This window comes from Salvia splendens, chromosome 2 (genome assembly GCF_004379255.2).
Source record: "Salvia splendens isolate huo1 chromosome 2, SspV2, whole genome shotgun sequence".
Lineage (NCBI taxonomy): Eukaryota > Viridiplantae > Streptophyta > Magnoliopsida > Lamiales > Lamiaceae > Salvia > Salvia splendens.
Window position 1 is genome coordinate 5706456 of NC_056033.1, and position 25189 is coordinate 5731644.

Below are 25189 nucleotides of genomic sequence, written 5' to 3' on the forward strand. Positions count from 1 at the left end.
TTACTATCAAAGCTATTGGACGTCAATGGTATTGGACTTATGAGTATTCGGACTATAACAGTTCCGATGAACAGTCACTCACTTTAGTCAGTCACTTATGAGTATCATTCTATCCGGCAAAACTATCATTCTATGCAATAAACCCTAAACAGTCACTCACTTATGAGTATCATTCTATCCGGCAAAACTATCATTCTATGCAATAAACCTATCATTTTATCAGTCAGTCAAAAGTATCATTTTATCAACTCAGAGTATCATTCTATCCGGCAAAACTATCATTCTATGCAATAAACATATCATTTTATCATTTTATCATTTTACGTGATATTTGGCGAAATTCAGAAATTAAATGAGGGAAATGACAGTTTTACTCCCGCACTTTTTTTATGAAGTAAATCTAAGTTTGAATCTCAAAACTATCATTCTATGCAATAAACCTATCATTTTATCATTTTACGTGATATTTGGCGAAATTCAGAAATTAAGTGAGGGAAATGACAGTTTTACCCCCGCGTTTTTTTTATGAAGTAAATCTAAGTTTGAATCTCAACCGCATGATTAGAAATATGTGTGGTCCAGATTTGATTATAGGGTTATTACGATATTTAGGGGTTATCATATGATCACGACTCTATATATATATAGGGCAAGCATCCCTTAAATATATAACTAGAGAATAAATCTCAGCCACAAGATCAAGAAAATTAAGGGCTGACATTCAACATATGATCAAGAAAATTAAGGGCTAAATTGGTTCACTATAATAAGGTGGGGTAAAATAGTCATTTACAAAAGTTAGGGTTAAAATCAATTACACTCATTTTGAAAAATGAATCGTTTCTCCATAACACACTGCGCTTCTTCTTCTCTACTCTCCTCTCTCAATGGAAACCTATGAGCAGAATGAGCAATCCCTGGGATGCCGATCGCGGTCGTCATGATCGGCGCCGAAGGCAGCGGCGGAGCTGTGGTCGGCGTTCCGATCATATTTTGCAGAATTAGATCGAAATAAATCATCACGTAGATCGAATTTTGGTATGTAGGTTTCTGGATAAAGCCCGATCATCGAAAATGATGATGTTTCGAAGGCAAATCCATGGCGTCTATCAGCCGTAACTAAAGTGGAAGAGTTGAAGTTGATCATCAACATGATCCCAATATGGATGACGACTCTCCCCTTCGGCATCTGCGTAGCCCAATCCTCCACATTCTTCGTCAAGTAGAGCACCATCCTCAACCGCACCATCGTCGCTGATTTCATGATCCCGCCAGTCTCTTTCTACGGCTCCGCTGCCATCAGCCTTGTCATCTTCATTTCGATCTACGACAGGCTCCTTGTCCCCTTCCTGCACCGCTTCTCCAGTAACGAAAGGGGCATCGACATCCTATAGAGGATCGGCATCGGCATGATCTTCTCCATAGCGACGATGATCGTCGCCACCTTTGTTGAGAGGAGGCGGATCGGCATCGTGAGCAGCAGCCCCGCCGGAAATTCACTATCGATGAGCGTGTTCTGGCTGGCGCCACAGATCGAAATTCTGTTTGTTGAAATGCCAGTGGGGGATTAGAGATAATGGGGATAATGTTTTGAGCAGTAATCAAATGTAATTAGTTGTTGTCATATATACTTCATAGTCATTAGTTATTAATTACATCACCATTTGTAAGATAATCCAACTTTTGATGTGCTTCATGGATATGAGAAAAATAGATCATTATAACAAAATATCAAAGAAACATCACTCTAACATTGGAACACATCACTCTAAGCATGTTTTTACTTCACTGATGTTAACAAAATAGATCACTATAACAAAATATCAAAGAAACATCACTCTAACCGTGGAACACATCACTCTAACCATGTTTTTACTCACTGATGTTAACAAAATAGATCACTATAACAAAATATCACAGAAACATCACTCTAACATTGGAACACATCACTCTAAGCATGTTTTTACTTTACTGATGTGAACAAAATAGATCACTATAAGAAAATATGACAGAAACATCACTTAACCGTGGAACACATCACTCTAAGAATGTTTTTACTTTACTGATGTGAACAAAATAGATCACTATAAGAAAATATGACAGAAACATCAATTAACCGTGGAACACATCACTCTAAGCATATTTTTACTTCAATGATATGAAGAAAATAGATCATTATACGCATATATCACATAAACATCACTTAACAGTGGAACACATCACTCTAAGCATGTTTTTACTTCATTGATGTGAACAAAATAGATCACTATAAGAAAATATCACAAAAACATCACTTAGCCGTTGAACACATCACTCTAAGCATATTTTTACTTCACTGATGTGAACAAAATATATCACTATACGCATATATCACAGAAACATCACTTAACCGTGGGACACATCACTCTAAGCATGATTTTACTTCACTGATGTGAACAAAATAGATCACTATAAGAAAATATCACGGAAACATCACTCTAACCGTGGAAAGCATCACTCTAAGCATGTTTTTACTTCACTGATATGAACAAAATAGATCAATAAATGAAATAAAATGCAAGAATTGTACTATGAGATTAACACATTACTACAAAAACTTAGCAACAAATCCTTGTAAATAAGCAGTAATAAATTAACAAATTATTGAACCAATGAAATGAAGTACAGTAACAAATTTATTGAGTAACAAAAACAAGCAGTTGAATTGGTATATGTATATATATATATATAGACGAACGGCTCTGATTGTGATCAAGATACAAATCTGAAATTGTGATTCTACATAATCTCTCTCCTGGCGGCGTACCCGTACTGCAACAGCTGGATATTCTGTTGCCGCTTCTTATACACCACTACGTCGCCGCCGACTACGAAAGCTCCGGTGATCACTCCGACTGCCACGCCGGCTTTCTGTCCTACGCTCATTCCGCCTGTTGAGTCTTCCTTGCTATCCAAATCAGCCGCATTGACTCTGGCTTGATGTCTCCAGCGTACGCTTCCGGTGCGGGAGCGGGAGAGCTGTGGTCTGCATTAAAAAATATGGAACAATGACCTAAAATGATCTTAGCATGACATTAAACTCAAATATTATAATATGACCTAAAATTGTTTAATTATGACCGTCCTTGTTTTTGGTTAATTATTGACCCTTAGATCATCTAATCCTAGGGCCAAGATTTGGTCTACATTCCTGGATTTAAATACATTTTTATTTTGATCATCTCCTTTAGCACAACAATAAATGAACGGCATAACAATAGATTATACGTCACCAAAATAATGAATCATTCGCAAGCACATCAAATAAATCTTACTTAATGGCATTAATGAATCATGTATAGTTGTGGTGAACTATAATTTGATACTAGTATATGAAAAATTAGTTTAAATTTAGTGAGTTAAATGAAATTAAAAGTTTTGGAATATTTTAGAGTACACGCCCCTATGCCAGCTGTCACGTGTTAAATGACAAATTACCGGATATCGCTTTATTATCAAAGTAATTAAATCTGCATTGTCATGCATCATGATCTCATTCATAAAAAATGCATATTGAATTGCTGAGATTTGATCTTGATTATGCAATAATAGAAATTGTAGATTGCGTCAAGATCTCTTTAATCCAAAATCTATTGAATTTCTTAGATTTTATTTTGATTTATGTTATAACATAGCATTTAAAAAATAACTCAATTTAATGTTAATAACATCTAACCTGACACTTGGTACTGCCACATGGCATATAATAATGCAAAACAATAGCATTATAATGCAAAATATATATAGATAGATTGCAAAATAGATAGTTTTTGTTGCATTATTGAAGTCAATGTCTATAATGCAAAATAAACAGTTAATAGTGCAACCTTCATAAATCCATTATAGTATTCATTAATGTTTATTTGCATTATAGCATTGTTATTTGCATCATATATGTCACATGGCACGTGGTTGGAAGTGTGTTATGACGCTAAACGTGGATGGACATTGTGCTCCCCTTCGTATCTATGTACAGTTTTCCACAAGTAATATAAATGGCTCAATGACCAACGTTTATTGCAACTCTCTCTTTTCTAGGATTTATGAGTGTAAAAGCCGCTCTTTTTATTTGATAATTTTAATGCCTAGAACTGTTATTAACAGGATGCGTTCTGGATTATTTGAATTCCATTAGGTATGATATCAAGTTAGCTTCTTGAGTTAAAATTTGCCTTCTATATCTGTAGAAGCAAATTCAAGAACAGAGCTCCTCCGATAACTAGAACTCTTACATAAGATACTTGAAAATACTCGGTCATTAACAAGCTGAATCACCACAAGATAATAGAGGAATAGCAGCAATCATTTGATGCTCGAGTGAGTCAATCATAATCGAAATACATAAGATAAGATGCAATCACCGAAGCTGCTTCCATGCACATATATAGGGAGTTCAAAGAGGCAAGAACCTAGAATGTCGATCCATTCCAGCCAAAGTTGGAACCCTGAAAAAAAAAGGTTTATGCCATCAAGGGACTACGGCAAAAATGAAGATCAAACGATATTATGTTAGTTAATAAGTACGCGCAGGGCAGCTCATGGAATATGGGTCTAAATAGTGGAAGTGCATTTACATGAGCTAGTACTGGTGTAAAGCATGCAGACATTGTGCATATTCTTGGCTCTGAGTGGCCTAAACACACAGGAGGATTGCAATGATAAGATACTAGAGCACAGAAACACCATTTCTAACAAGTTCAAAGTTGGGCTTTCTTGCCTTGGTGTCATAGAATTTGAGGAAGTATCGTGCTTTTGGCACAGATAGCTTTGTCTCGAGTATGTTGGCAATAGCACCACTGATTTTCTTGTTGACATCGGGACTAAGGCCTCCAATTGAAACAAGCTCCCCATAAGCAGCAGGCTGCTCTGTCCCTCCAAATGATATGGGGACAGATCCCTTTAACACAACCATCACATACTGCAATTACACAGGAAGGCAAATATAATCAGTTCTTTCAAAATTATTTCTAATCACAATTTGAGCTAATAGCAAGCGCAACAACAGCTAAACAATATTTTCAAAGTCTGTAATCAAAACCCATTTTGGAATACGAAGCCCATAATTCTTCTGGAGTTCGGTCAACATACATGACAAAATTGGGTAAACAGCAAACAATACAGATTATCTGATTCACACCCAATCTCCGTATTGCAGACGGCTGGTGGCACTTGAAGAAGCATATCTCATGATGACTTCCAAATTATAGCAAAATCCGACTTTGTTATTAAGCCTAGTTAAGCTAATTGTCAAGTTGAAGTTAAGTCCAATATAGGAAAGTATCACCTTGCTGTGGATCAATGGCCCAAGTGCCCAACACAACCTATATTGTACAGATTAGAACCCATAAAATCTTATCCTTCTGTTAAAATTTGGATCAAGGCTTTAAAAGTGTTAAAATTTGGATAAATTAATCTTTAATGACAATCAGACTTCTGTTTTTATTTCCTAAGCTTGGAAGGCTGTTCCAATTGTAAAGTAGGGCTACAAACGAAAAATCAATCAGACTACACCAATAAAATTGAAGATACGTTTTCTATCTCTTTGAACTCTTCTTTTTGAGCATTTCAGTAAATTAACTTCATGTATATATTTGGTGGATTTCATCTAGTGATGAGCAGCATAACCTCTGATTCTTATCCTTAAGATAATCATTTATCACATCACTTCAATTAGCTAAAACTGTAACATCTAAACAATTAAGCACACATTTCACAAGAATCAACAAAGTAAATTCAAATAAACTCCACTATAACCATTAATCTGGCAGGAAACTTTAAAACTACACAAAATTAAGTATCAAATGGCGGATGTAAGCAAATTCAAATTAGGAGCATAACGGAAACCACACAAAAAATAGGCTCAGCGTCAACATAAAAACAGAAATTAGCAGGGGGGGAAACCGAGAGAGAGAAACACAGACAGCCTCGGGTTTGCCGATGAGCTTGGCAACGGTGGAGGAGATTTCGGAGAGTATGGCAGAAGTATCGGTGGCCTCGAGGCTCACGTTAGTGGAAATGTTCAAGCACGGCATCGTTTCTTCTTCGTTTCTCCTTTCTCTCGTTCTGTAACCCTAATTTGTTATCCACTCTACTCGATTCAAACACCCTTTACTCTCTTTTATCCTTACTACTATTTACTAGTAATAGTATTTTGGATTTGGCAAACTGTCAAAAATCAAATACTCCTATATTAAATTATTCTCTTATATATAATATTACCAACAGCTAAAAAGCATACTACTATTGATTAGAAATTAGTGCGAAAATATAATCTTAATTATATTTGGGCTGCTCAATCAATTTCCATTATTGAGACCGTGTTCATTCTTATCTCTTATTCAGTTTTTATTTTTCTCAAATATTTGGTATGTTAGATCATAGTTCGTCTTTAAAATCATTAGATTACACTGTAACTATCATGGTAGAATAGGCCTAATTTAATGTGAGAGAGAAACTTAGAAATGTCAATAATTAGATGGCCCAAAAAAACACTAATTATGGACAAAATTAGCACCACTACTAAGAAATTCTCGTTAAGTAGTTTTTTGGAAAGTTAATGTTCTCATAGTATATATTAATAATAGAAAGTAAAACTAATTTTTCATATATTCATTCGCATTTTCTTAAAATCAATGGCAATCTTAAATCAAACTAATTTTTCATATATTCATTCGCATTATCTTAAAATCAATGGCAATCTTAAATCAAAGTCAAAGGTACACTTAATTTTTCCCCCAATTGACATTTTTTTCATAGTAGAGATGCTTGAATCATAGTTGCTGCTAAAAATTGTTATCAGGGTTTTGATAAAAGTGAGTGAATAATGCGTCTCTTTTCAAGATTATGCCATGTTCACGAATTATGAAAAGCACAATATTCCTGGGACCAAGCAACTAAATTTCATTCATAGATTTTATATGTAAAATCAACTAATTCCTATAGAATTGGATTTCAAAAATTACTCCATAGCATTCAATACATCGATTCATTTCCCTTCTAAAACAATGGCTGAGGCAAAGCATCTCTTTCCTACAGCCCTCAGGTTTGTAGATTCCCAACCTGCACCTTCCTTGTAACACTCAACCTGTCATTGCATCAGAAAAGGCATGTTGAGAGATAGAGAGAGAGCACTGTTAGATAAGCAGATTAAATGCATACCGTTTCGATGATTTGCTCATCAGTCTCAACCCCTCCAATAACGTAAATAGATTCGTGAAGAACACCAGCAGCAAAGTAGCCTCTGCCTTGCTTCATGGGTTCTCCCGTCATCCATGATCCACGCCGAGGATCATATATCTCAAAACTAGGTGTCATTGCTGTTCCATCATAACCACCAAGCGCATATCTGCCAACATAGTATAACATCATCTTAGCTCAAGACTATAGGCCACTGAATTTTGAATAAGAAAACTCGAGCTCCAAACTAGAAACAAGCATAAGGAGCACATGTGGAGAACATACATCTTTTCATTCATTACAACAAGTGAGTGGAGGCCTCTTTTTGCTTCCATACTCGCAATTCTGGTCCATGAATTTTCTCTGGGGTCAAACCTTTCAGCAGAACTAGACACCACACGTTCAAATAAATTTTCTTAAGAAGATGAACTGTGAAAAGAAAGATCAGTTACAAAGAGGTTCGTGACTTACTTCAAATATTCTTGTCCGTCGTATCCCCCAACAGCATAGAGTGCACCATTCAGCTCCACGGCAGCATGAGCATACCGCTGTTGAAAATAAGAGGCAGAGAATTGAGAAAGAATACATGTTTATATAAGGTTTTTAAGACCCCCTAATCAAGTTTTCTGAGTTTAATAGTATCATAGAATCAACCACATTTACTACATGACGTTGAAATTGAGCATAATAAACAAAGATCATCAAACTATCAAGGAACCACCATGTTGCAAATGATGTCATCATAGCATGTTTAGATTAATCATTATTTTTGTTGACCGGATGTCACAAGAATTAGTGCAACTGAAGAATATAGATGCTTTTATCAATTGTAGAAGCTTTGTGTATACTCTATCTTCCTTACTCAAGTAACTCAACAAATACTTTCCGGAGTAAGAGAATAGACTAAAACCTTTTGGAGCATCGAGCGTGAAGGAATCCACCTTCCGACAAACGGATCATACATTTCTACATCTGAGAAGAACTCCATTGCATTTCCTCCACCCATTGCAAATATTTTATTATTTAAAGCCGCACCAGCTAAGCTGCCTCTTTCTTTGTTCAGGGAAGGACGCAGAGTCCACTCGTTGTTTACAATGTTATAGGACTCAACTGCAGATAAAGAGAGTACAATTGTCATTACAGAGAGAGAGGAGGAGGAGGAGGATGAGCAGGCATGAGCAGTACCTGTATCATACCACTTAGAACCACTTCCACCACCAAAAACATAGAGTTCTCCATTAAATCCCACGACTGGGGCATTCCATCGAGCAGAAGACATAGGCTTAAGAGATCTTAAGATGTCTTTTGAAGGCAGGAAGGACTGCAATGCTGATGACCAAGATACACCATCATATCCACCCACTATCAATATTGACTCGTCTATATTTAAGTGATATTCATCAGGTAACTCCACAAGCTCTTGGGCATACACAGGTTGCTCAGAAACATCAGACATGTACTCCAGCACCGAGCATCTATTTTGCAATCGAAGAATTTCTTGCTCTGCCTCAACCTGTAAAGTATGAGGAAATAAAGTTTAGGAAATATTACCAATAAAGCCCAACAAAATAAATTAGCTAATAGAAGCACAAAGCCTAATCTTAAACAAAAAGCACCAAAGACTTGCATTTTCATTGCTGTGAAGAAAAACACAATACGTTGTTTGCCATGCAATAAAACAAAAGGTTCAGAGGTGTCCAAAGTTAAAAATAAATTTATACTAGTATTAAATTCTTGAAGATTCAGCTGCCCAGAATTTGAGAATTGTCACACTCTTCCAACTTGTAGAACTCTTTAAATAGTAATATTCAATTTTCATGTTGAGGAAGTCCCATTAGCATCAAAATGAAAACTGAAATTATAGTTGCATTTCATCAGTAATAGCATCTAGTACTCCCTCCGTCCCATAATAGATGTCACACTTTCCATTTTAGTTTGTCCCACAAAAGATGTCACAATTCCTTTTTTGGAAAAAGCTCCCTCTCACGTTAATATAAATATACTATTTTCTCTCTCCACCTAACACATAAAACAACATCACCTAAAATCTCATGCCAATCCTCAAGTGTGCCATCTATTATGAGACGAAGGGAGTACAAAACAAGGACTTGAAGCTCTGTACGACGTGTATGTGGAATCTATTTATCTTTATTTAACAGACTTCATCGCTCTTTCTCCTGTCCTTTTGTCCTTTTCCTTCTAAAGTTTTAAGCACATACGTACTTTTTAGCTCAACTGTGTTAACAAATATAAACCTAGTTACATATTTGAGATGGGACGGGTTTGCAATGCAACATTATTATCCTCTGTTCAGGGAAAAAATGGAAGTATTTACATTCCAGGTAAACAAAGTAAGAGTATAGCACACTTTACTACCCAGACTTCACTAAAGTATGCAGAGCAAACAGTGGTCTGAATCATTGACCAAATCAAATCTAAATCAAACACATGTCATTGTTATGTGACTAGATGTCATTCGTTTAAGCATTAAGATTCAATTAATACGCAAACTATGAAGATTATATGAACTTGAATTTACTCACTCAACAGAATCACATAGGTCCCCTGCAAACAATGGAATACCTTGCGACGGCTCAGCATTGCCAGGAATCAGATTCACAAGGGCAGTAACACCAAACATGAAACATTTTTATTTTAACATTGTACTGAGACCAAACCAAGTATGAAAGGCGCAAACTTATAAAAACATACCAAACATTTCAAAAGAAAATGTTACAGAAAGGAAAAACATTACCAGCTTATTTGCCAAACTCTCTGTCTTCGTAATTTGTTCTAGCTTAAAAGTCTTTAGCTCTTCAATTTCCATGTACAACTGCAATGGACATAAATGTGAGTGTCAGATATGTAGTATACTGGTTGGTTAAACTAATTAACTGACCAGATCTTTGTGTGCATGCAGTGAAAGTACCTTCTCAACAAGTGCAAGGGAATCAAATTGATCGGAAGAACATCCACTATTCCTCTTTCCCAGAGTCACCTGGTGGTCATCACGAGTTTCACACTGCAAACCATCATCACTTGTGGATGTCTCTCCTACCGAACCAGATATCAAATTAGCATCTGTAAATTTACTGCTGAGAGCTAGTTCCTTTATTTTCATGAGGATAAGATCTTTTTCATCAAATTGTTCCCCTTGGATGGCTCCCCCCATCAGTTGTTTGTTTCCATTCAGAGAGATTGAGTTATCTGAAGTCGTGGATGTAGAAAGAGAATCGTCGTAGTTGGAAAAATTATCAGCCAAAGTCGGTGGCTCAGAAGCTCCACTTTTTTTTATCTTGTTGGTAGAGGGGAACATCTGCTTTGCAGTCCAAATTGGGGGATTTGGTTTTATACTGATCCTAGGAGCAACTGCTTGAGAGGAGAACTGGGAGATCAATCTGCTTGTTTGGGCATGATCCAACTCAAACCGGAAATGACTCTGACCGTAATAGTTGTCAAAAATGGATAGCTTGAACTGAATTTCAGTAAGGGCTTGGCACTGCAAGCGCAGGCGTACTTGAACCTGAATCCAATAACAGAAAAGAGTAAGTACTTTGCCTTACTCAGAAAGGAAATCAAGAACATGTTGAAAATAACGTAGAGCAATTAGATTTGACCAGATTCCCAAGTAATACCTGAGCTTGATACCTTGTTCTTTCTGAACCATCTATTGTCCAAGCATATGGATCAATATTCATTTTACCTGAGCCAACAGCTTCATAGATACCATGAAGTTTTCTCTCGCTGTAGTTGAACAGAAAAAGTGGTAAACCTGGCTCGATGTTCTTTACGTATGAAAAGTGTGGTGCTGGCAGACCTACCAACCACGGAAACAAATTGAGTGCAAGTACGTACCAACTCTATCATCAAGTTATAGTATGATTAATATCCGAGTATTTTTGTATTTGGCAAATTAAAGACTGTATGATGATAATGGTGTCTGTGCAAGGCAAGCCTGAAGAGAAAGAGATATCGAAAAGACTAACCGAAGAGTTGTTTGGTGAGACACTCATCCATGGTTTGTTTTGTGCAGCCAAATATGACGCTTCCAAGCTGGTTCTTACTCAAGTTTCTTGCCCATTTCCCATTCAATGCCATCGGAAAACTTTCTTTAGGAAAATATGTCTGTGCGGTCCTTCCAACTACCATTCTGCTATGGCAATCTTCTGAAAGAAATATGATGAATATCAAAACGCCAGCTGAAAATTGGAAAAGTTCTAAATCAATATACATTAACAGTGGAGATTGGTGGTAAGTACTAAGTATCCTGAACTCAATACTTATACATACAGCATGAATATTGGTGGTAAGTATCCTGAACTCAGTACATATACGAAAATGCTTATTGGATGCTATAAAACTTAAGTGGAAAGAATAGACCAATGCAGCCATAGGCAAGAATTCTAAAGGAAAGGCCTCTCCAATACAGGCTGAAAAAAACTAGTAAAAACTTCACCAGAAACTGTAATTACAGTTTCTAATCATAAAGAATTATGTACACCATGATATGTTATAATCACAATCCTAAAAAAGAAAGAAACAATGCGTCCCCTTCAATAACAACACAAAATGGGCAAATTTTGCCTCACACAGGGAAAATGACATTCTGTGGAACCAATTAACTCATTAACAAGTCCTACAATCTGCTACAATCTAGCAATACATGTACATTATTGTGATTCGAGAAAGGAAACTTACTCATCCCGAGTTCCAAACCCCATTTCTTTCACAAAAGATGACGAATTGGCAAAATAGGATCAGGCAACCCCATTCCAACACAAAAATAAAGATTCGAAACAAAAGAATAGGAAAACACCCAAAAAAATTCAAATACAAGAAAACTAAAAATCGATAATCCACGATAAACTGATCCGAATACATACATTGTTTTAATTGTACAGTTTTGTGCTTGTGTGTGTGCGCGCGAGAGAGAGTTGTGGCATGCAGAAAAGGCAAAACGATGAGATGAGGGCATACCTTCAAATGAAGCTACTGTGCAATTGTGAGAGAGGGAGAGAGAGTAGCGCGAAATGGAGTGGCGTGTGTTTGTGTTGCATTTAATTCGGGCTTGGGTTTTTCCCTATAAATAAAAAGGTTTTACAGAGACGATTCATCCATCAAATATCAATGGCTGTGATTCAAATGTTACGCTTATGAAATCGTGTCAAAATCAAAGATTATGAAAAATTCGAAAACATGTTTCTGATATTATATTTTAGTATAAAGTTGTAGAAAAAAATTAGGATGTTACGGATTCGGTTATTACTTATTATACGGTAATTCAATAACAACTCAATAGGTTTATGACATGAGGAAATCGGGTTTATAGGCTACTTTGCCTTTAAAATAACGTAAATGTACTCATTTTGTTATCTATTCCATAAATGGGAAAAACGCCACTCTCGTTGGCGTGTTTTAAGTGAAAACGCCACCCGTATTGGCGTTTTACAACGTATGTGTCGTCGTATTGCATGTACGTCGTGGTTGGCGTTTGAACGAAAAACGCCAATCCCACTGGCGTGTTTTAAAAAACGCCAATTCGGTGGCGTTTTTCATGCCTTCCGCCGTGAAAAAAAGGCAAAAAATTATCCCAAGTTATACACGCCAATGGGATTGGCGTGTTTCAACCTTTCAAGGCAAACTTTCGTTCAGGCATTTCATCAAACACTTGGAGGGCAAACTTTCGTTCAGGCATTTCATCAAACAGTTGGTTCAAAATAATAGCTCAGATGCAGCGCAACATGGTGATTCTTCCGTAGCAGGTTCGCCTTCTAGACTTGCTCCAGTTACGAAGATTGAATATATGGTTGGTTTACATGAAGGTTTGGTGGAAATAAAGTCACGACTCTGTGGATAATCATCCAATTTACAAGTTATTTCAATCGTTGGAATGGGGGGCATTGGTAAAACTACTCTTGCAAAGTGTGCTTACGATGATCCACTTATGGTGCAGCATTTTGACATCCGTGCTTAGGTCACAGTATCACAGGACTACAATGCAGAGGCAATCTTTTCAAGCCTCCTAGCTTCCATGAAAGAATTCAACACAGAAAGATCTGAGCAGAGTAGTGAAAACGCCAAACAATCCCTATGCATACCTAGTGGTGCTCGGTTTTAACCGGACCAGCGGTTATGAACCAGAACCGGACAGTTTAGAAACCATGAGCATCATCACTATGCATACCTGCTCTACACTATATCTAGTACAGAGATCACTTTCAAAAAGCAAAAACTGCCACCAAACACAGAGAAAGATGATCACTACCTAATTTACACATACCTGCTCTCCAAGTGTTTGATGAAATGCCTGAACGAAAGTTTGCCTTGAAAGGTTGAAACACGCCAATCCCATTGGCGTGTATAACTTGGGATAATTTTTGGCCTTTTTTTCACGGCGGAAGGCATGAAAAACGCCACTGAATTGGCGTTTTTTAAAACACGCCAGTGGGATTGGCGTTTTTCGTTCAAACGCCAACCACGTCGGCGTCTTTCAACGTACATGCAATACGACGACACATACGTTGTAAAACGCCAATACGGGTGGCGTTTTCACTTAAAACACGCCAACGAGAGTGGCGTTTTTCCCATTTATGGAATAGATAACAAAATTGGTACATTTACGTTATTTTAAAGGCAAAGTAGCCTATAAACCCGATTTCCTCTTTATGACATTATATACTGAAAAATTGTAGAATTAAATTATAACGGTGCGGATTGGGTTGTTATCGAGTCGATCCAATAACAATTCAATTTGTTAAGATCAAATTTGAATACAATATATTATCGAAATTGTAAGACTGGCATTAACCCGGTTTGCTATATTAAAAAATGAACACGACACAAACTCGTTGCGACATAATCCCAGTCGTGTTGACATGACACAATAACTATAGATTAATGACCTAACAACGACATGAATCCAACATGGCATGATAGCAACATAGAGAATAATGACTCGACAACGACACGAACCTACATGGCACGATAGTGACATAGACCAACATTGCACGATAGCAACATAGACTCAACAAATGATGACCTACTTATAGTTCTACTAGTAAAAGTCATAAAATAAAAAAACAAAATAGGAGTAAATAAAATAATACTCCCGCCGTCCTAGTTTAAGAGTCACATTTTGCTATTTAAGTCCATCTCAGTTTAAGAATCACATTTAGAATCTACCATATTTGGACATAAAATTTAACCTCATTATTCATCAAATTTACACTCAAATGTCATTGCCATTACTTTCATAAAAATAAAACAAAACAAAATTCTAAGCATACAAAAAGTCAAAATGATCTCATTTTCCACTACCTCACTTCAATTATTAGGCCATCCACAACGCTGTCTCTATACCGTCTCTTAAACCGTCTCTTAACTACTATTTGAGCACTATTTGAGGGCCCCACTGTCCTTTTTTCCTCCATCTCTTAACTAAGAGACGGAGGCTGCAACGCTCCGTCTCTTAACCGTCTCTATACCGTCTCTTAATTACTATTCATTCAATTTAATTTATAATTTTTTTTAAAACCCAATTCAATTTAAACAAACACACTTTATTAAAATTAAAACAATATTACAACTTAACATTAAAAAAGCGAAGACATAATTAAAATTCTAAAAAAATAAAAATGACATAATTTAATATTCTCCGCCAAAGTTTTCCCAAATGTGCTCAATTAGATCCTCTTGGAGTTGGGTGTGGGCGCTAGAGTCGCGTGTCCTTGCCCGAATAGCCAACCGTTCTTGTATAGATGGATGCGCTCCACTTCGCGGCGGACTACTTGCAGTTGAGCTTCCGGGGGATTCGGGGTCGAACCAATTTCCGGCATCGGGTCCTTCGTCTCGGACAATCATGTTGTGCAAGATTATGCACGTATACATGATGTCGACCATGCTCTCCATGAACCACGAACGAGCCGGGGCTTTGATGATGTTGAAGCGCGCTTGGAGAACCCCGAACGCCCTCTCCACATCCTTGCGCGCAGCCTCCTGTTTCTGCGCAAAAAGAGCCTGATTTGGGTTCGCTGGCCTGCCGCACGTCTTCACGAAGGTCGGCCACTTCGGGTAGATGCCGTCGGCGAGATAGTACCCCATTTTATACCGTCGGTTGTTGGCGACGAAGTTGATGGCCGGCGCTTTACCATCCAAAACTTCGGTAAAGAGGTCGGACTGTTGGAGCACGTTTACGTCGTTGTTCGAGCCAGGGACCCCGAAGTACGCGTGCCAGATCCAAAGTCGGTAGTCGGCAACGGCCTCGAGTACAACGGTTGGGTGGGTGCCTTTGTGGCCGCTCGTGTAGGAACCCCTCCAAGCCACCGGGCAATTCTTCCATTGCCAGTGCATGCAATCGACACTGCCAAGCATCCCGGGGAATCCGTGCACTTGTTCGTGCAGGTTGAGGAGGAACTGACAATCCTCCGTGGTTGGCCTCCGGAGAAATTCGTCACTGAAGGCTGCCCGGACGCCTCTGCAGAAGTTGAGCAAGCACAAGCGCCCAGTACTGTCTCCGATGTGCAGGTATTCGTCGAATATGTCGGCCGTTTGTCCAGTCGCAAGCTGCCGGATGGCTGCAGTACATTTCTGCAGCGTCGTGTGGCTGGGACGACCGACCGCGTCGAACCCTTCTCGGAAGAACTCCTCCCTGGCCGCCAAAGTATTCGCTATGTGGAGAAATAGCGGTTTCCGCATGCGGAAACGGCGACGGAAATAGGTATCTCCCCAAATCGGGTTATCGCAGAAGTAGTCGCGTACTAACCGTGCGGCGGCTTCCTCCCGGTTCCGATTGATGTACTTCCGGGAGCGTCGTGGGGGTGGTGCGGCTTCCTCCGCCTCTCGTCGTCGATCTTCTTCGAGTGATTGTTCCATTAATTGGCGCATTTGCTCAAAAGGATCCATTTGTTTGAGTTGATTGAAGATGAAAATTGGAGTGATAGAGAGGATTTGAGAGGAATAGATGTGTGTTTGTGTTTGAAATGAGTATGGAATAGAATTATTTATAGAGTAAAAAAATTAAAAATTTAAAAAATGAAAATAAATATTTAACGGTAATATTACCGTTTGAAAAAAAAAAAAATTTTTTATTAAAAATCGATTTTTTTTTTAAAAAAATGAATTATTGCGTCATCAGTGACGACGCCCACTCGCGGGCCAGCGAGTGGGCGTCACGCACGCATGGGGACATGCCACGTGTCTCGGGCGCGTGGCGAGACAGCTCGTCTCGTGTCTCTCCGAGACGAGCTACGCGACTAGCCGGTCGCGAGCTGGAGACGAGATGGCCGCTGCAATGCGTCTCGCGGGGGTCTCGTCTCTCCGAGACGAGACGCGAGCCCGGCGCGAGACGCGTTGTGGATGGTCTTAGACACTCCAACAACCACTACCTCACTTCATTTATTACACACTCCACCAATTTCTTAAAACATGTGTCATAACTAAATCTTACTCTTAAACTGAGACGGAGTGAGTAATGATTACAAGAATCTAGTTCGAACTCAATCTAAAATTATCATATAAGGACATAAATGCAATAAGATTTGATCATAACTTATTAACATTTTGTGTTTATATCGTGTTTTCGTATTATGTCAAAAAGTATCATATTATCATACCTAATTTAAATTATAGTACGCCTATAAAATTGCTGAAATTGAGCATTTTGAAAAGAGGTTGATTTAGAATAATTGTGGAAATAATTTGGTAAGTAAACAAGAAGCTATGGGTATATTCTAAAGGCCAATAGTCTATATTACCTATAGCTGACTAGCTCATTCAATCGTCCAATTTATACTAGAGTGAATCCAAAAAAGTACTACTCACAACTTTCATAAATGGAGTACTTTCTTAATTATTGTGCTGGCTGGAAAATGGTTAAATTTAGAATGGACTGATACAAACTTTATCACAAGTATATCATTTGTTTGATGCATAAAATATTGGAGAAACAGTAGTACTTTTTATGAAATATTTAAGCGCTTTCGAGAAGATAATCTTGTGCTAATTAACATGCATGAGTTATCTTCTTGATACTAGCTAGTACTACTATATTGTTACATAATATCAATTGCATCCATAAACTTAAATGGGCTTTAGCCCACTTCTTAATCAGATATGCACAAAATAGGCCGATCCGTGGGCCTCTATCAAATTGGGGTAGCTCATGCAAACAAGTTAAATTTAAGCTTTCGCATGTGGCCACCCATTTGAATCTTTTTGGTTTTTTATTTACTAGTAGAATTATTTTCCTTTTGTCTGTATATATATATACATTCTTACACTTTTCGAGTCCTAAAATTCTCACTTTAATTTTCTCACTCTAAATTGTCTCCACCAATTGTTTTCATTTAAATTATAATAGTATATTTTTTTAACTTTTTATTAACATGAATTTTGATTTATTTGTAAATATTAATTTGAATCGGTTTATGTATTTTTTATAATTAGTTTTTTAATTATGTATTTTTATTTGTAAGTTGTTTGGTGAAATTATTAACTTATAGTATAATTGTATTGGTATAACATATTTTATATGCTACTATCTGTATAAGTTGATTATTGTTATTGCTTTATTTGTATTAAATATAAAATGCATATTCTAAAGTTAATACTCTGTCTGTCTCATGTTACTTGCACTGTTCAATTTCAGCTTCTCACAAACTACTTACACTATTTCTAGTCGAAGTTAGAATTAATGTATTTTATTAATATGTTAGATTAAGTTAAAAGGTCTTTTATTAAGTGATGTTTCGTTACACTTTAAATTCTAATTTAATTACATTAACAAATCAATCTCAAATTTATGACTTAAAACGAAAAATGTGTAAACATGGGATGAAGGGAGTAAAACTCTCGTGACCAGTCACCGAGAAAAAGGCATCGCCCAATATCATGAGTTTCCTAAACTTTCCTTTTAGTCAAAAACAAATGCTGTAAGTCAAAAAGCGTTTAAGAAAAGCGGCAATAATTTCATGATTTCCAGTGCTTTAAAACTCGAAAATTACGCGATCACATTCACACCGTTTAATGGAGTAATAAATAATAGGCTTTTTGTGCCAGTATCAAAATATGGAAATAAACTACGTAGAAATTAATTTGAAAATAGAATGCATTATTATGCGACAGTATGGCATCACTTAGTTCAATAAAAAACAAATCTTTTTTTAATTAAGTACCGGAGAGACATGATTACTTTGTAAATTTGAATAAAGCAAAAAGTATAACCACATACTAAAGCAAAAACTTATCTTAGCCATGCAATTGTTGATTATAGCTACCTTTGCTTTCGGTGATCAATCCCTAGAAGTTCTCATTCATATTTTTTCGTGTGTGCGATAATTTGTTTAGTACTAGTATAAAGCAATTACTATAATTGTATCTACTAAATTAGAAGATTTAATCAAATCAAGATACTAAGTCGACGACTTCAAGATATCTATTAATATTAAGCACATATGACTACGCTCAGTGTGCATGATAAATGATTTTACACAAACAAAGTTATGATGGAAATATATTAGTATCTGTAATGGCTGAGACAAAATTAGAGACTGAACACCGATCGGGTCCTAGTTCTGAAATAAATGGGGTATGAATGAACCAAAACGCACGAGAAAAAATAAATTTTAAGAATATAAAGATATAAGACTGCATATTGTGGAGTACTTAACTTATTTGATAAGTGCTATTCATACCAACAAGGTACATTTCTTTTATGATGTTTATCTCATAAGAACTTCAAGATTAGTGTAATCTAGGAAATTCTAAGACAAGGGACCAATTCAGAAGCTTCTTACGAGGCGCGTGTTTGAGAATAAAGCATGCTTAAAAGACTAATTGGGTTTGTAAATTTGTGAGGATAGTCGCCAATTTTGGAGTCGGGTCGTTTCATCGTCGAGTTGTGATGTATATAATACTCCCTCCATCCTCTAAAAATATGAACTTTGAAAACGATACAGGTTTTTGTACAAGATTAGAAAAAAATAAGAGAGATATAGAAAGAAAAGTGTGTTAGTAGAAATTGAGTCTCACCTTATTTGAGGAAAAGAATTTATAAAGTTTATATTTTTTAGGGAACGGATAAAAAAAATTCTATTTTTAGGGAGGGAAGAATATTAGATAACAATAAATTGAGATAATCTTATTATAATATTCTATTATTATTTTTAATTAGAAATAAAAATTTAAAGTTACTTACGTATGCGTTGATGGGGGTAGACTCTTTAATGACTTTGTTTTGCTTTTTGATATGTGGAATGATTTGGTAGATATATTTAAGGGGCCACCATGCTATCAAAAAATAGGACAATGAAGTAATAAAAGAAGAAGAAATTGGTACTTGTAACTACACTCAAATACAAACAAATAGTCAAAAAAAACAAAGCATGTTCTTAACAATCAAGTAAAGCATATATCCCTCCCCAAATGATAATGATAATAATAGTTGGAAATAGAGCTGTGATCCTATTATTGGCGTCCGCCCTCTATCTTGCTACCAATTTTTGCAATTTTATTTCTTTCTATTTAAATAATTAGTACGATTTAGTTTAATTTTGCAATGATTATATTTAATTTACATTTTCAGTTTAAAAATTACTACTATTAAAATTGTCCTTTTCAAAAATCAAGGTCTACACTGCCTTTGTCCGTTTAAAATGGTAGGTGAATGTGTGTAATCTAATCTCCAATATGTAATTGTGAGGGTGAAATATAGTGTACAAAAATGGACTGGCTATTTAATGAGAAGCTAGTAAAATATCAAAATTGAGAATAGTTAAAAATTTTGAGGGCACGACATTCCATTCCAAGATACGAGACACTCTATAGGGAAACATTGCAAGCAACCCATCCCCATCTATCTGTCCCTCTGCCAAGTGTAACCTCCCAAATTTTTGTGACTCTTCTTATATGTGTATTCGAATTTTGGATTCTTGGAATTATGAAACTTTCGTTTCTATGTGATTAAGTGTTTTGCGTGAAATAAATTTTCGTGGTTAATGTGGAATGATGAGCTTGATGTTTTATATTTTCCAATGTGGGGAAATAATTAATAGGATCATGCATTTATTTTTTTCGAGCCAATTCATTGGAATTTTCGACCCTTCCTAATTATTGAAATAGTATTTCATTTCTTGGATTTAATTAATTGTCTTGGGATACTTATCCAAATTAAATCCAAACCAAATGACCCTAAATGGTACTACATGGAATTCGAACTCCATTTTTATTTTCCTTGGGAGTTTTCGAAAATCTCCTATAGGAGAAAGAATTATTTTCATGTGATTTAATTGGTGCTTTATTGACTCTCTTCCTTTGAATTTAATCCAATTAAATCATGTTATAATTTATTTCTTCACCTAAAATAAATAGAGAGTTGGGACATTCCTTGGTTAGCAATTTTCGGCCCCTCCACTAAATTTTGGAGGATATTTTATTTGTTTCCTAATTTGTGGAATCCCTTTTTATTCAAATAAATTCCTATGTCTAATTAATTGGGGATGTGAATACTTTTTTCTCCTACTTTTCTCCCATATCACACGCCCCCTATGCAATATTTTCCTTGTGGGAATTTAATTAATTGTTGCCTATTTTATGGGAGTCTTTTTCCTATAAATAAATTGCCTAATTTAAATCCTATTCTTTTAATTGGGGATTTAAATAATTTCCTTGTGCAAATTCCTTATGGAAATTTTTGGCCCCCACCATTATTTTCATACTTGGAGATTTAATTTATTTTGTTCCATTGTTTATGAAATATTCACTTTTATTTCCTAAGTTGTGAATATATTCTCTCCAAGTAAATACCAAATAAATTCCTTGCTATTCCTACATGGAATTTTCGAAAATTTCCTCCCCTTCCCACATGCTTATTTTATTCTTTTAATTGTGGGATTTATTTAATTGTATTTTTCCCCACAATTAATTAATTAATTGATTTTAAACCTAACCCTAATCCTATAAAAACACCTAAACTAAACCCTAGCCCCCATTCTCCCTCAATTTTCGTGCCTCCCTCCTCCCTCTCCACATTCTCTCCAAAAAAACTTCTTCCACCATTGTTTCTTGCATCCATTGAAGTTTATTTTCAAGAATCTCCGACGAATCACCTCGTTTCTTGGTTCTACCGATTCGTTTTGTCAAAGAAGGTATATTGGCTTCACTTTCCCTCATTCTTTTCATTTGAACCATGTTCTTGAATCCTACATGCATGTAGTAGGTGTAGGAATCGTAGATCGCAAGTTTAATCGGGGAGGGAAAGTGAGTTTGCTTGAAAACCTTGATAAATATGCGTTTCAATTGAATTGTGTGAAGTTTGATTGGAATCTTTGGTGAATGATGTAAGTTTATGTGCAAACATGATTAAGAGAGTCTCAAGCATGATTGTGTGTTATAAGCATGAGAATTGGTGTTTGGATGATAGAGAAGGAAACCCTAATTTAGAAATTGTGTATCTGTTATCTGTGATGTTCGACCAGTAGCTTCTGATGAGTAATTGACCTATCAAACAGCAGAATTTTGATATGAAAATTTTACTGAGTAAACTTCAAGGTGTTACCTGTGTCTCGTGTGAATTTCAGCCCTTTTTATCGAAAAATGAATTTTTAATAAATTTTTGAAGTTGACTGCGCAAATCTGCCAGAAACTCGTGTTCTCGCCAAGAATGTTTCGTTTTCTGTTTGACTAACCAAATGACCTCCGATTGATGTGATTCTTGAACTAGATGAAAATTTGAAGTGTCTTCTGAGTCGTGGTAAATTTTCATCCTTTTTGGGCATTGGATGAATTTATGGTAAATTTTTCAAATGAACTGCACAGTGCTGTCAGAAATTGTATGTTCCGACCAGAGAGTTTAATATGTGATATGACTGATTAAATGACGTGATTTCGGTGTGAAAATCTTCATGGATGAACTTGAATGTGCCCTCTGTATTGTGACTAAAATTTAGCTTCATATGAGGTCGGGTGAATTTTTAGTGATTTTTACAGCACGGTCGCGCAGTTCTGCCAGTTTTATGCCTTAATAAAATGACACTTATTTTCAAGTTTAAAAGTATTATATGATGCATGTATATCCAAGGAACGTGTTTAATGATGTGATCATGTGAGATACGTTGAAATATATTATGGTGTGTTTTTCCATCTTTGTGACGAACGTTGGGTTGGGTAATTTTGAGAGAACGGTGAAAGAAACGATAGGACATGCATGGTAATATGTTTTTGTGGAAGGCTGACTTGTGTTGTCGTTGACAAGGGTGATTTTGTATTCGTGAACTCGAGGAACGAGAGTTGCCATAAGTTGGATTGTGAATTGTTAAGCGGACGAGGTGGGCTTTCTTTTCAAACCTCTTTATTTTTCCAAAAATATGATGTGGTGTTATAAGGGTGGTTTAAAGTGTTATGTCATGCCGTGATTGTTTTGATGTTGAGATTTTTGTCTGATGCCTAGTTCGTTTGAGCTTGCTCCGTTGGGCTATAGGGCTATGTTGAGATTGTGCTTGATGCCTAGTTTGTGAGTTCGCTCCATTAGGCTATAGGGCTATGATAAACGAATTCGGGTCTGAGTAGGGCCGCAAACCCTATCAGGCTGTGTACACAGAGGGGATCGTGAGCCGTCCTTGCTAGTCGGCCGGTCTCGTGGGCGAATAGTGTGGCCACACTTTCGTCGCACTATGGTAAGAGGATGTGATTGATTGATTGATGTAGAAAATGAGGAGATAAATTGTCTTGCCAGACTTGGATTTTTGTGTTCTCGTGATATTTCTTACTATATAAAACTCGAGATCACTGGTATGGATGACATAACTTATTAAAATGTTTTCGGCATGAGCCCATTGAGTACAACAAGTACTCAGCCCTGCATATTCTTTTTCTTATGTGCAGGTTGAGCGGGATGTTGCGGTGGATGTTGAGCTGGCTAAAGACCCTAGGATACGTTGTGTCGTCATACATAGGCGTGATCCTTGACTCTCCCTGAACCTTATTTATCCGCTGCTATGTTTTAAATTATGTCTTAAGACCTTAATCTTTTCGTGTTGTGTTTGAACATGTATGGCGGTGTTAGGTTTAAACGAGTGTTTACGTTGTCTTTCTGAAAATAGTGTTTTCCGAGATTTAAGTTAAATGTTCGTTTTACCTTAGTTTTTTTATATATATAGTTGTATTTCTTAAGTCAAAATTTTCTGGTGCCCTTTATAAAAGTATATTTCTTTACGTCTTTTAAAAAAAATGACCTTAAACTTCTTTAAACTAAGTTGTTTTTCTTCTTTAAGTCTTAAGTTGTTCTTTTAAACTGTTGTCCATGCATGTCGGTCACGATCGCCGTGTTTGTGATACCCCTGGTATGGGCGGTCGTGACACCAAGTGATGGAGGAACGAGTCCTTCCCATCGCTTGTTTCTGTTGTGAGTAGAGTAATTGTCTCCTTTTAGGAATACTCCACAGAGTTATTGTAAATAAATTGTACTCCATCCGTCCCCCATTTTTAGTCCACTTTGTATTGAACACGTGTTTTTAAGGAATGTAAAGAAAAATGAAATGAACAAGTTAGTGGAATGTGAATCTCACTTTTATATTTGATTTTATAATGAAATAAGATAGTAGAATGTGAGGTCTATTTAATATTTATGCTAAAAAGTGAAAATGAATAATAAATGGAGACAATAAAAATGACAAAAGTGGACTAAAAATGGGATGGAGGGAGTAATAGCAAATAATATTAATGTACTAATGATTTGTGGTGATATATTGTGGAGAAAAAAAGAATGAACATATTTTTATTTTTTAGAGTGAACTATATATTTATGTCAAATACTATTCGCGATGCACATTTGAGGTTCCCCATACTTTAAAATGCACTTTTGCAGTCCTTATACTATCCATTTTGCTTGTTTCGGGTGCCCTTGCACATTTTCAACACTTTTTCAGACAAAAATACTCTTAATCTATTAGGGGTATTTTTGTACATGTACTCCACTTTCCAATGATCATAAGTGAAATTAGTTTTGCCAGAACCTAAAGTGAAATTGTTTATGTTTTTTGGGAAGTAATGATTTGCGATTTATTTGAGAGCATCCGCAATGGGCGGACGATGGCACGCCCGATGGCGCGCATCGTCTGCGCCATCCATCGTCCGCACCCATTGCGGGTGCGCGCCATAGGGCGCGGACGATAGTCGCGCCCTATACTTCGGTCGCGGAGGATAGCGCGGACGATGGCCATCGTCCGCGTCATCGTCAGCCCCATTGCGGCTGTCGCGGACGATGACACGCGGTTTCGTTTTTTTATAAATACCGTTCATTTGTAACATTTCATTTCACGCGATTTCATTTTTGAAACTTACATTTACATAATTACTACGAAATGGATTCAAACCCCAATAGTCCTACGTTTAGCGCAGGGGCGCATTGGCCGGGTACAGAACCCGACGATTATCGTTCGTTCGACACCAACACCCATTACGATCCCGATTTCAGTACGGAAGGCGACCGCGACCTCATCGTCGACCGCTGCAACCCAAGCTTCGGTCCCGGTAGAGCTCCCGACCTAGACGGCCACCGCGTTTGAGTCGTTAGCAACAGCGTCGATGGCAAGGACGATGTTGTAGACGCACAGGGCCCTCAAGAAGTATACCGACCCCGACGAAGCCGAATATCTCCGGGCGTTACTCGATGAGCTGCGTCGGAAGTTGGGAATTGGTCCGACTTAGTTTTTTTTTATTAGTTCAATGATGTAACTTTTTTTATTAAAACTTCGCCGTTTGTTATTTAGGCCGTTTTTTATTTACTCGTTACTTGTTATTTGAAAACAGTTAAATTAATTAAACAAAACAATAAAATGATGATGTGGCGCGCCATAGGGCGCAACACCTTAGGGCGCCCCACTGCAGGTGGGGAGGTAGGAGCATAAAACTGTTGACGTGGCGCGCCATAGGGCGCGCCTTAGGGCGCCCCATTGTTAATGCTCTGAAGAGTGAACTACAC

The 25189-nt window shown here is 36.9% G+C and overlaps 2 protein-coding genes across 5 annotated transcripts; both read right to left on the reverse strand.

Moving 5' to 3' along the window:
* Positions 1-4250: 4250 nt before the first annotated feature.
* Positions 4251-6176, reverse strand: LOC121760083 (macrophage migration inhibitory factor homolog). Of its 2 annotated transcripts, XM_042155688.1 has the most exons (4): positions 5961-6176; positions 4757-4957; positions 4614-4672; positions 4251-4484 (listed from the first exon to the last, which is right to left on the reverse strand). In XM_042155688.1, the coding sequence occupies exons 1-3, from the start codon at positions 6069-6071 to the stop codon at positions 4619-4621; spliced, it is 366 nt and encodes a 121-aa protein (XP_042011622.1). In that variant the 5' UTR covers positions 6072-6176; the 3' UTR covers positions 4251-4484; positions 4614-4618. The 2 variants fall into 2 exon arrangements, with proteins under 2 accessions (XP_042011622.1, XP_042011630.1); XM_042155696.1 differs by lacking the exon at positions 4614-4672 and having other exon boundaries at positions 5961-6165.
* Positions 6177-6921: 745 nt separating this feature from the next.
* Positions 6922-12330, reverse strand: LOC121763952 (kelch-like protein 3). Of its 3 annotated transcripts, none has more exons than XM_042160052.1 (11): positions 12193-12330; positions 11202-11414; positions 10851-11032; positions 10145-10738; positions 9971-10048; positions 8401-8728; positions 8126-8325; positions 7687-7763; positions 7501-7602; positions 7198-7384; positions 6922-7123 (listed from the first exon to the last, which is right to left on the reverse strand). In XM_042160052.1, the coding sequence occupies exons 2-11, from the start codon at positions 11362-11364 to the stop codon at positions 7025-7027; spliced, it is 2010 nt and encodes a 669-aa protein (XP_042015986.1). In that variant the 5' UTR covers positions 11365-11414; positions 12193-12330; the 3' UTR covers positions 6922-7024. The 3 variants fall into 3 exon arrangements, with proteins under 3 accessions (XP_042015986.1, XP_042015981.1, XP_042015990.1); XM_042160047.1 differs by having other exon boundaries at positions 11202-11381; positions 12193-12281; XM_042160056.1 differs by having other exon boundaries at positions 11202-11378; positions 12193-12262.
* Positions 12331-25189: the final 12859 nt, after the last annotated feature.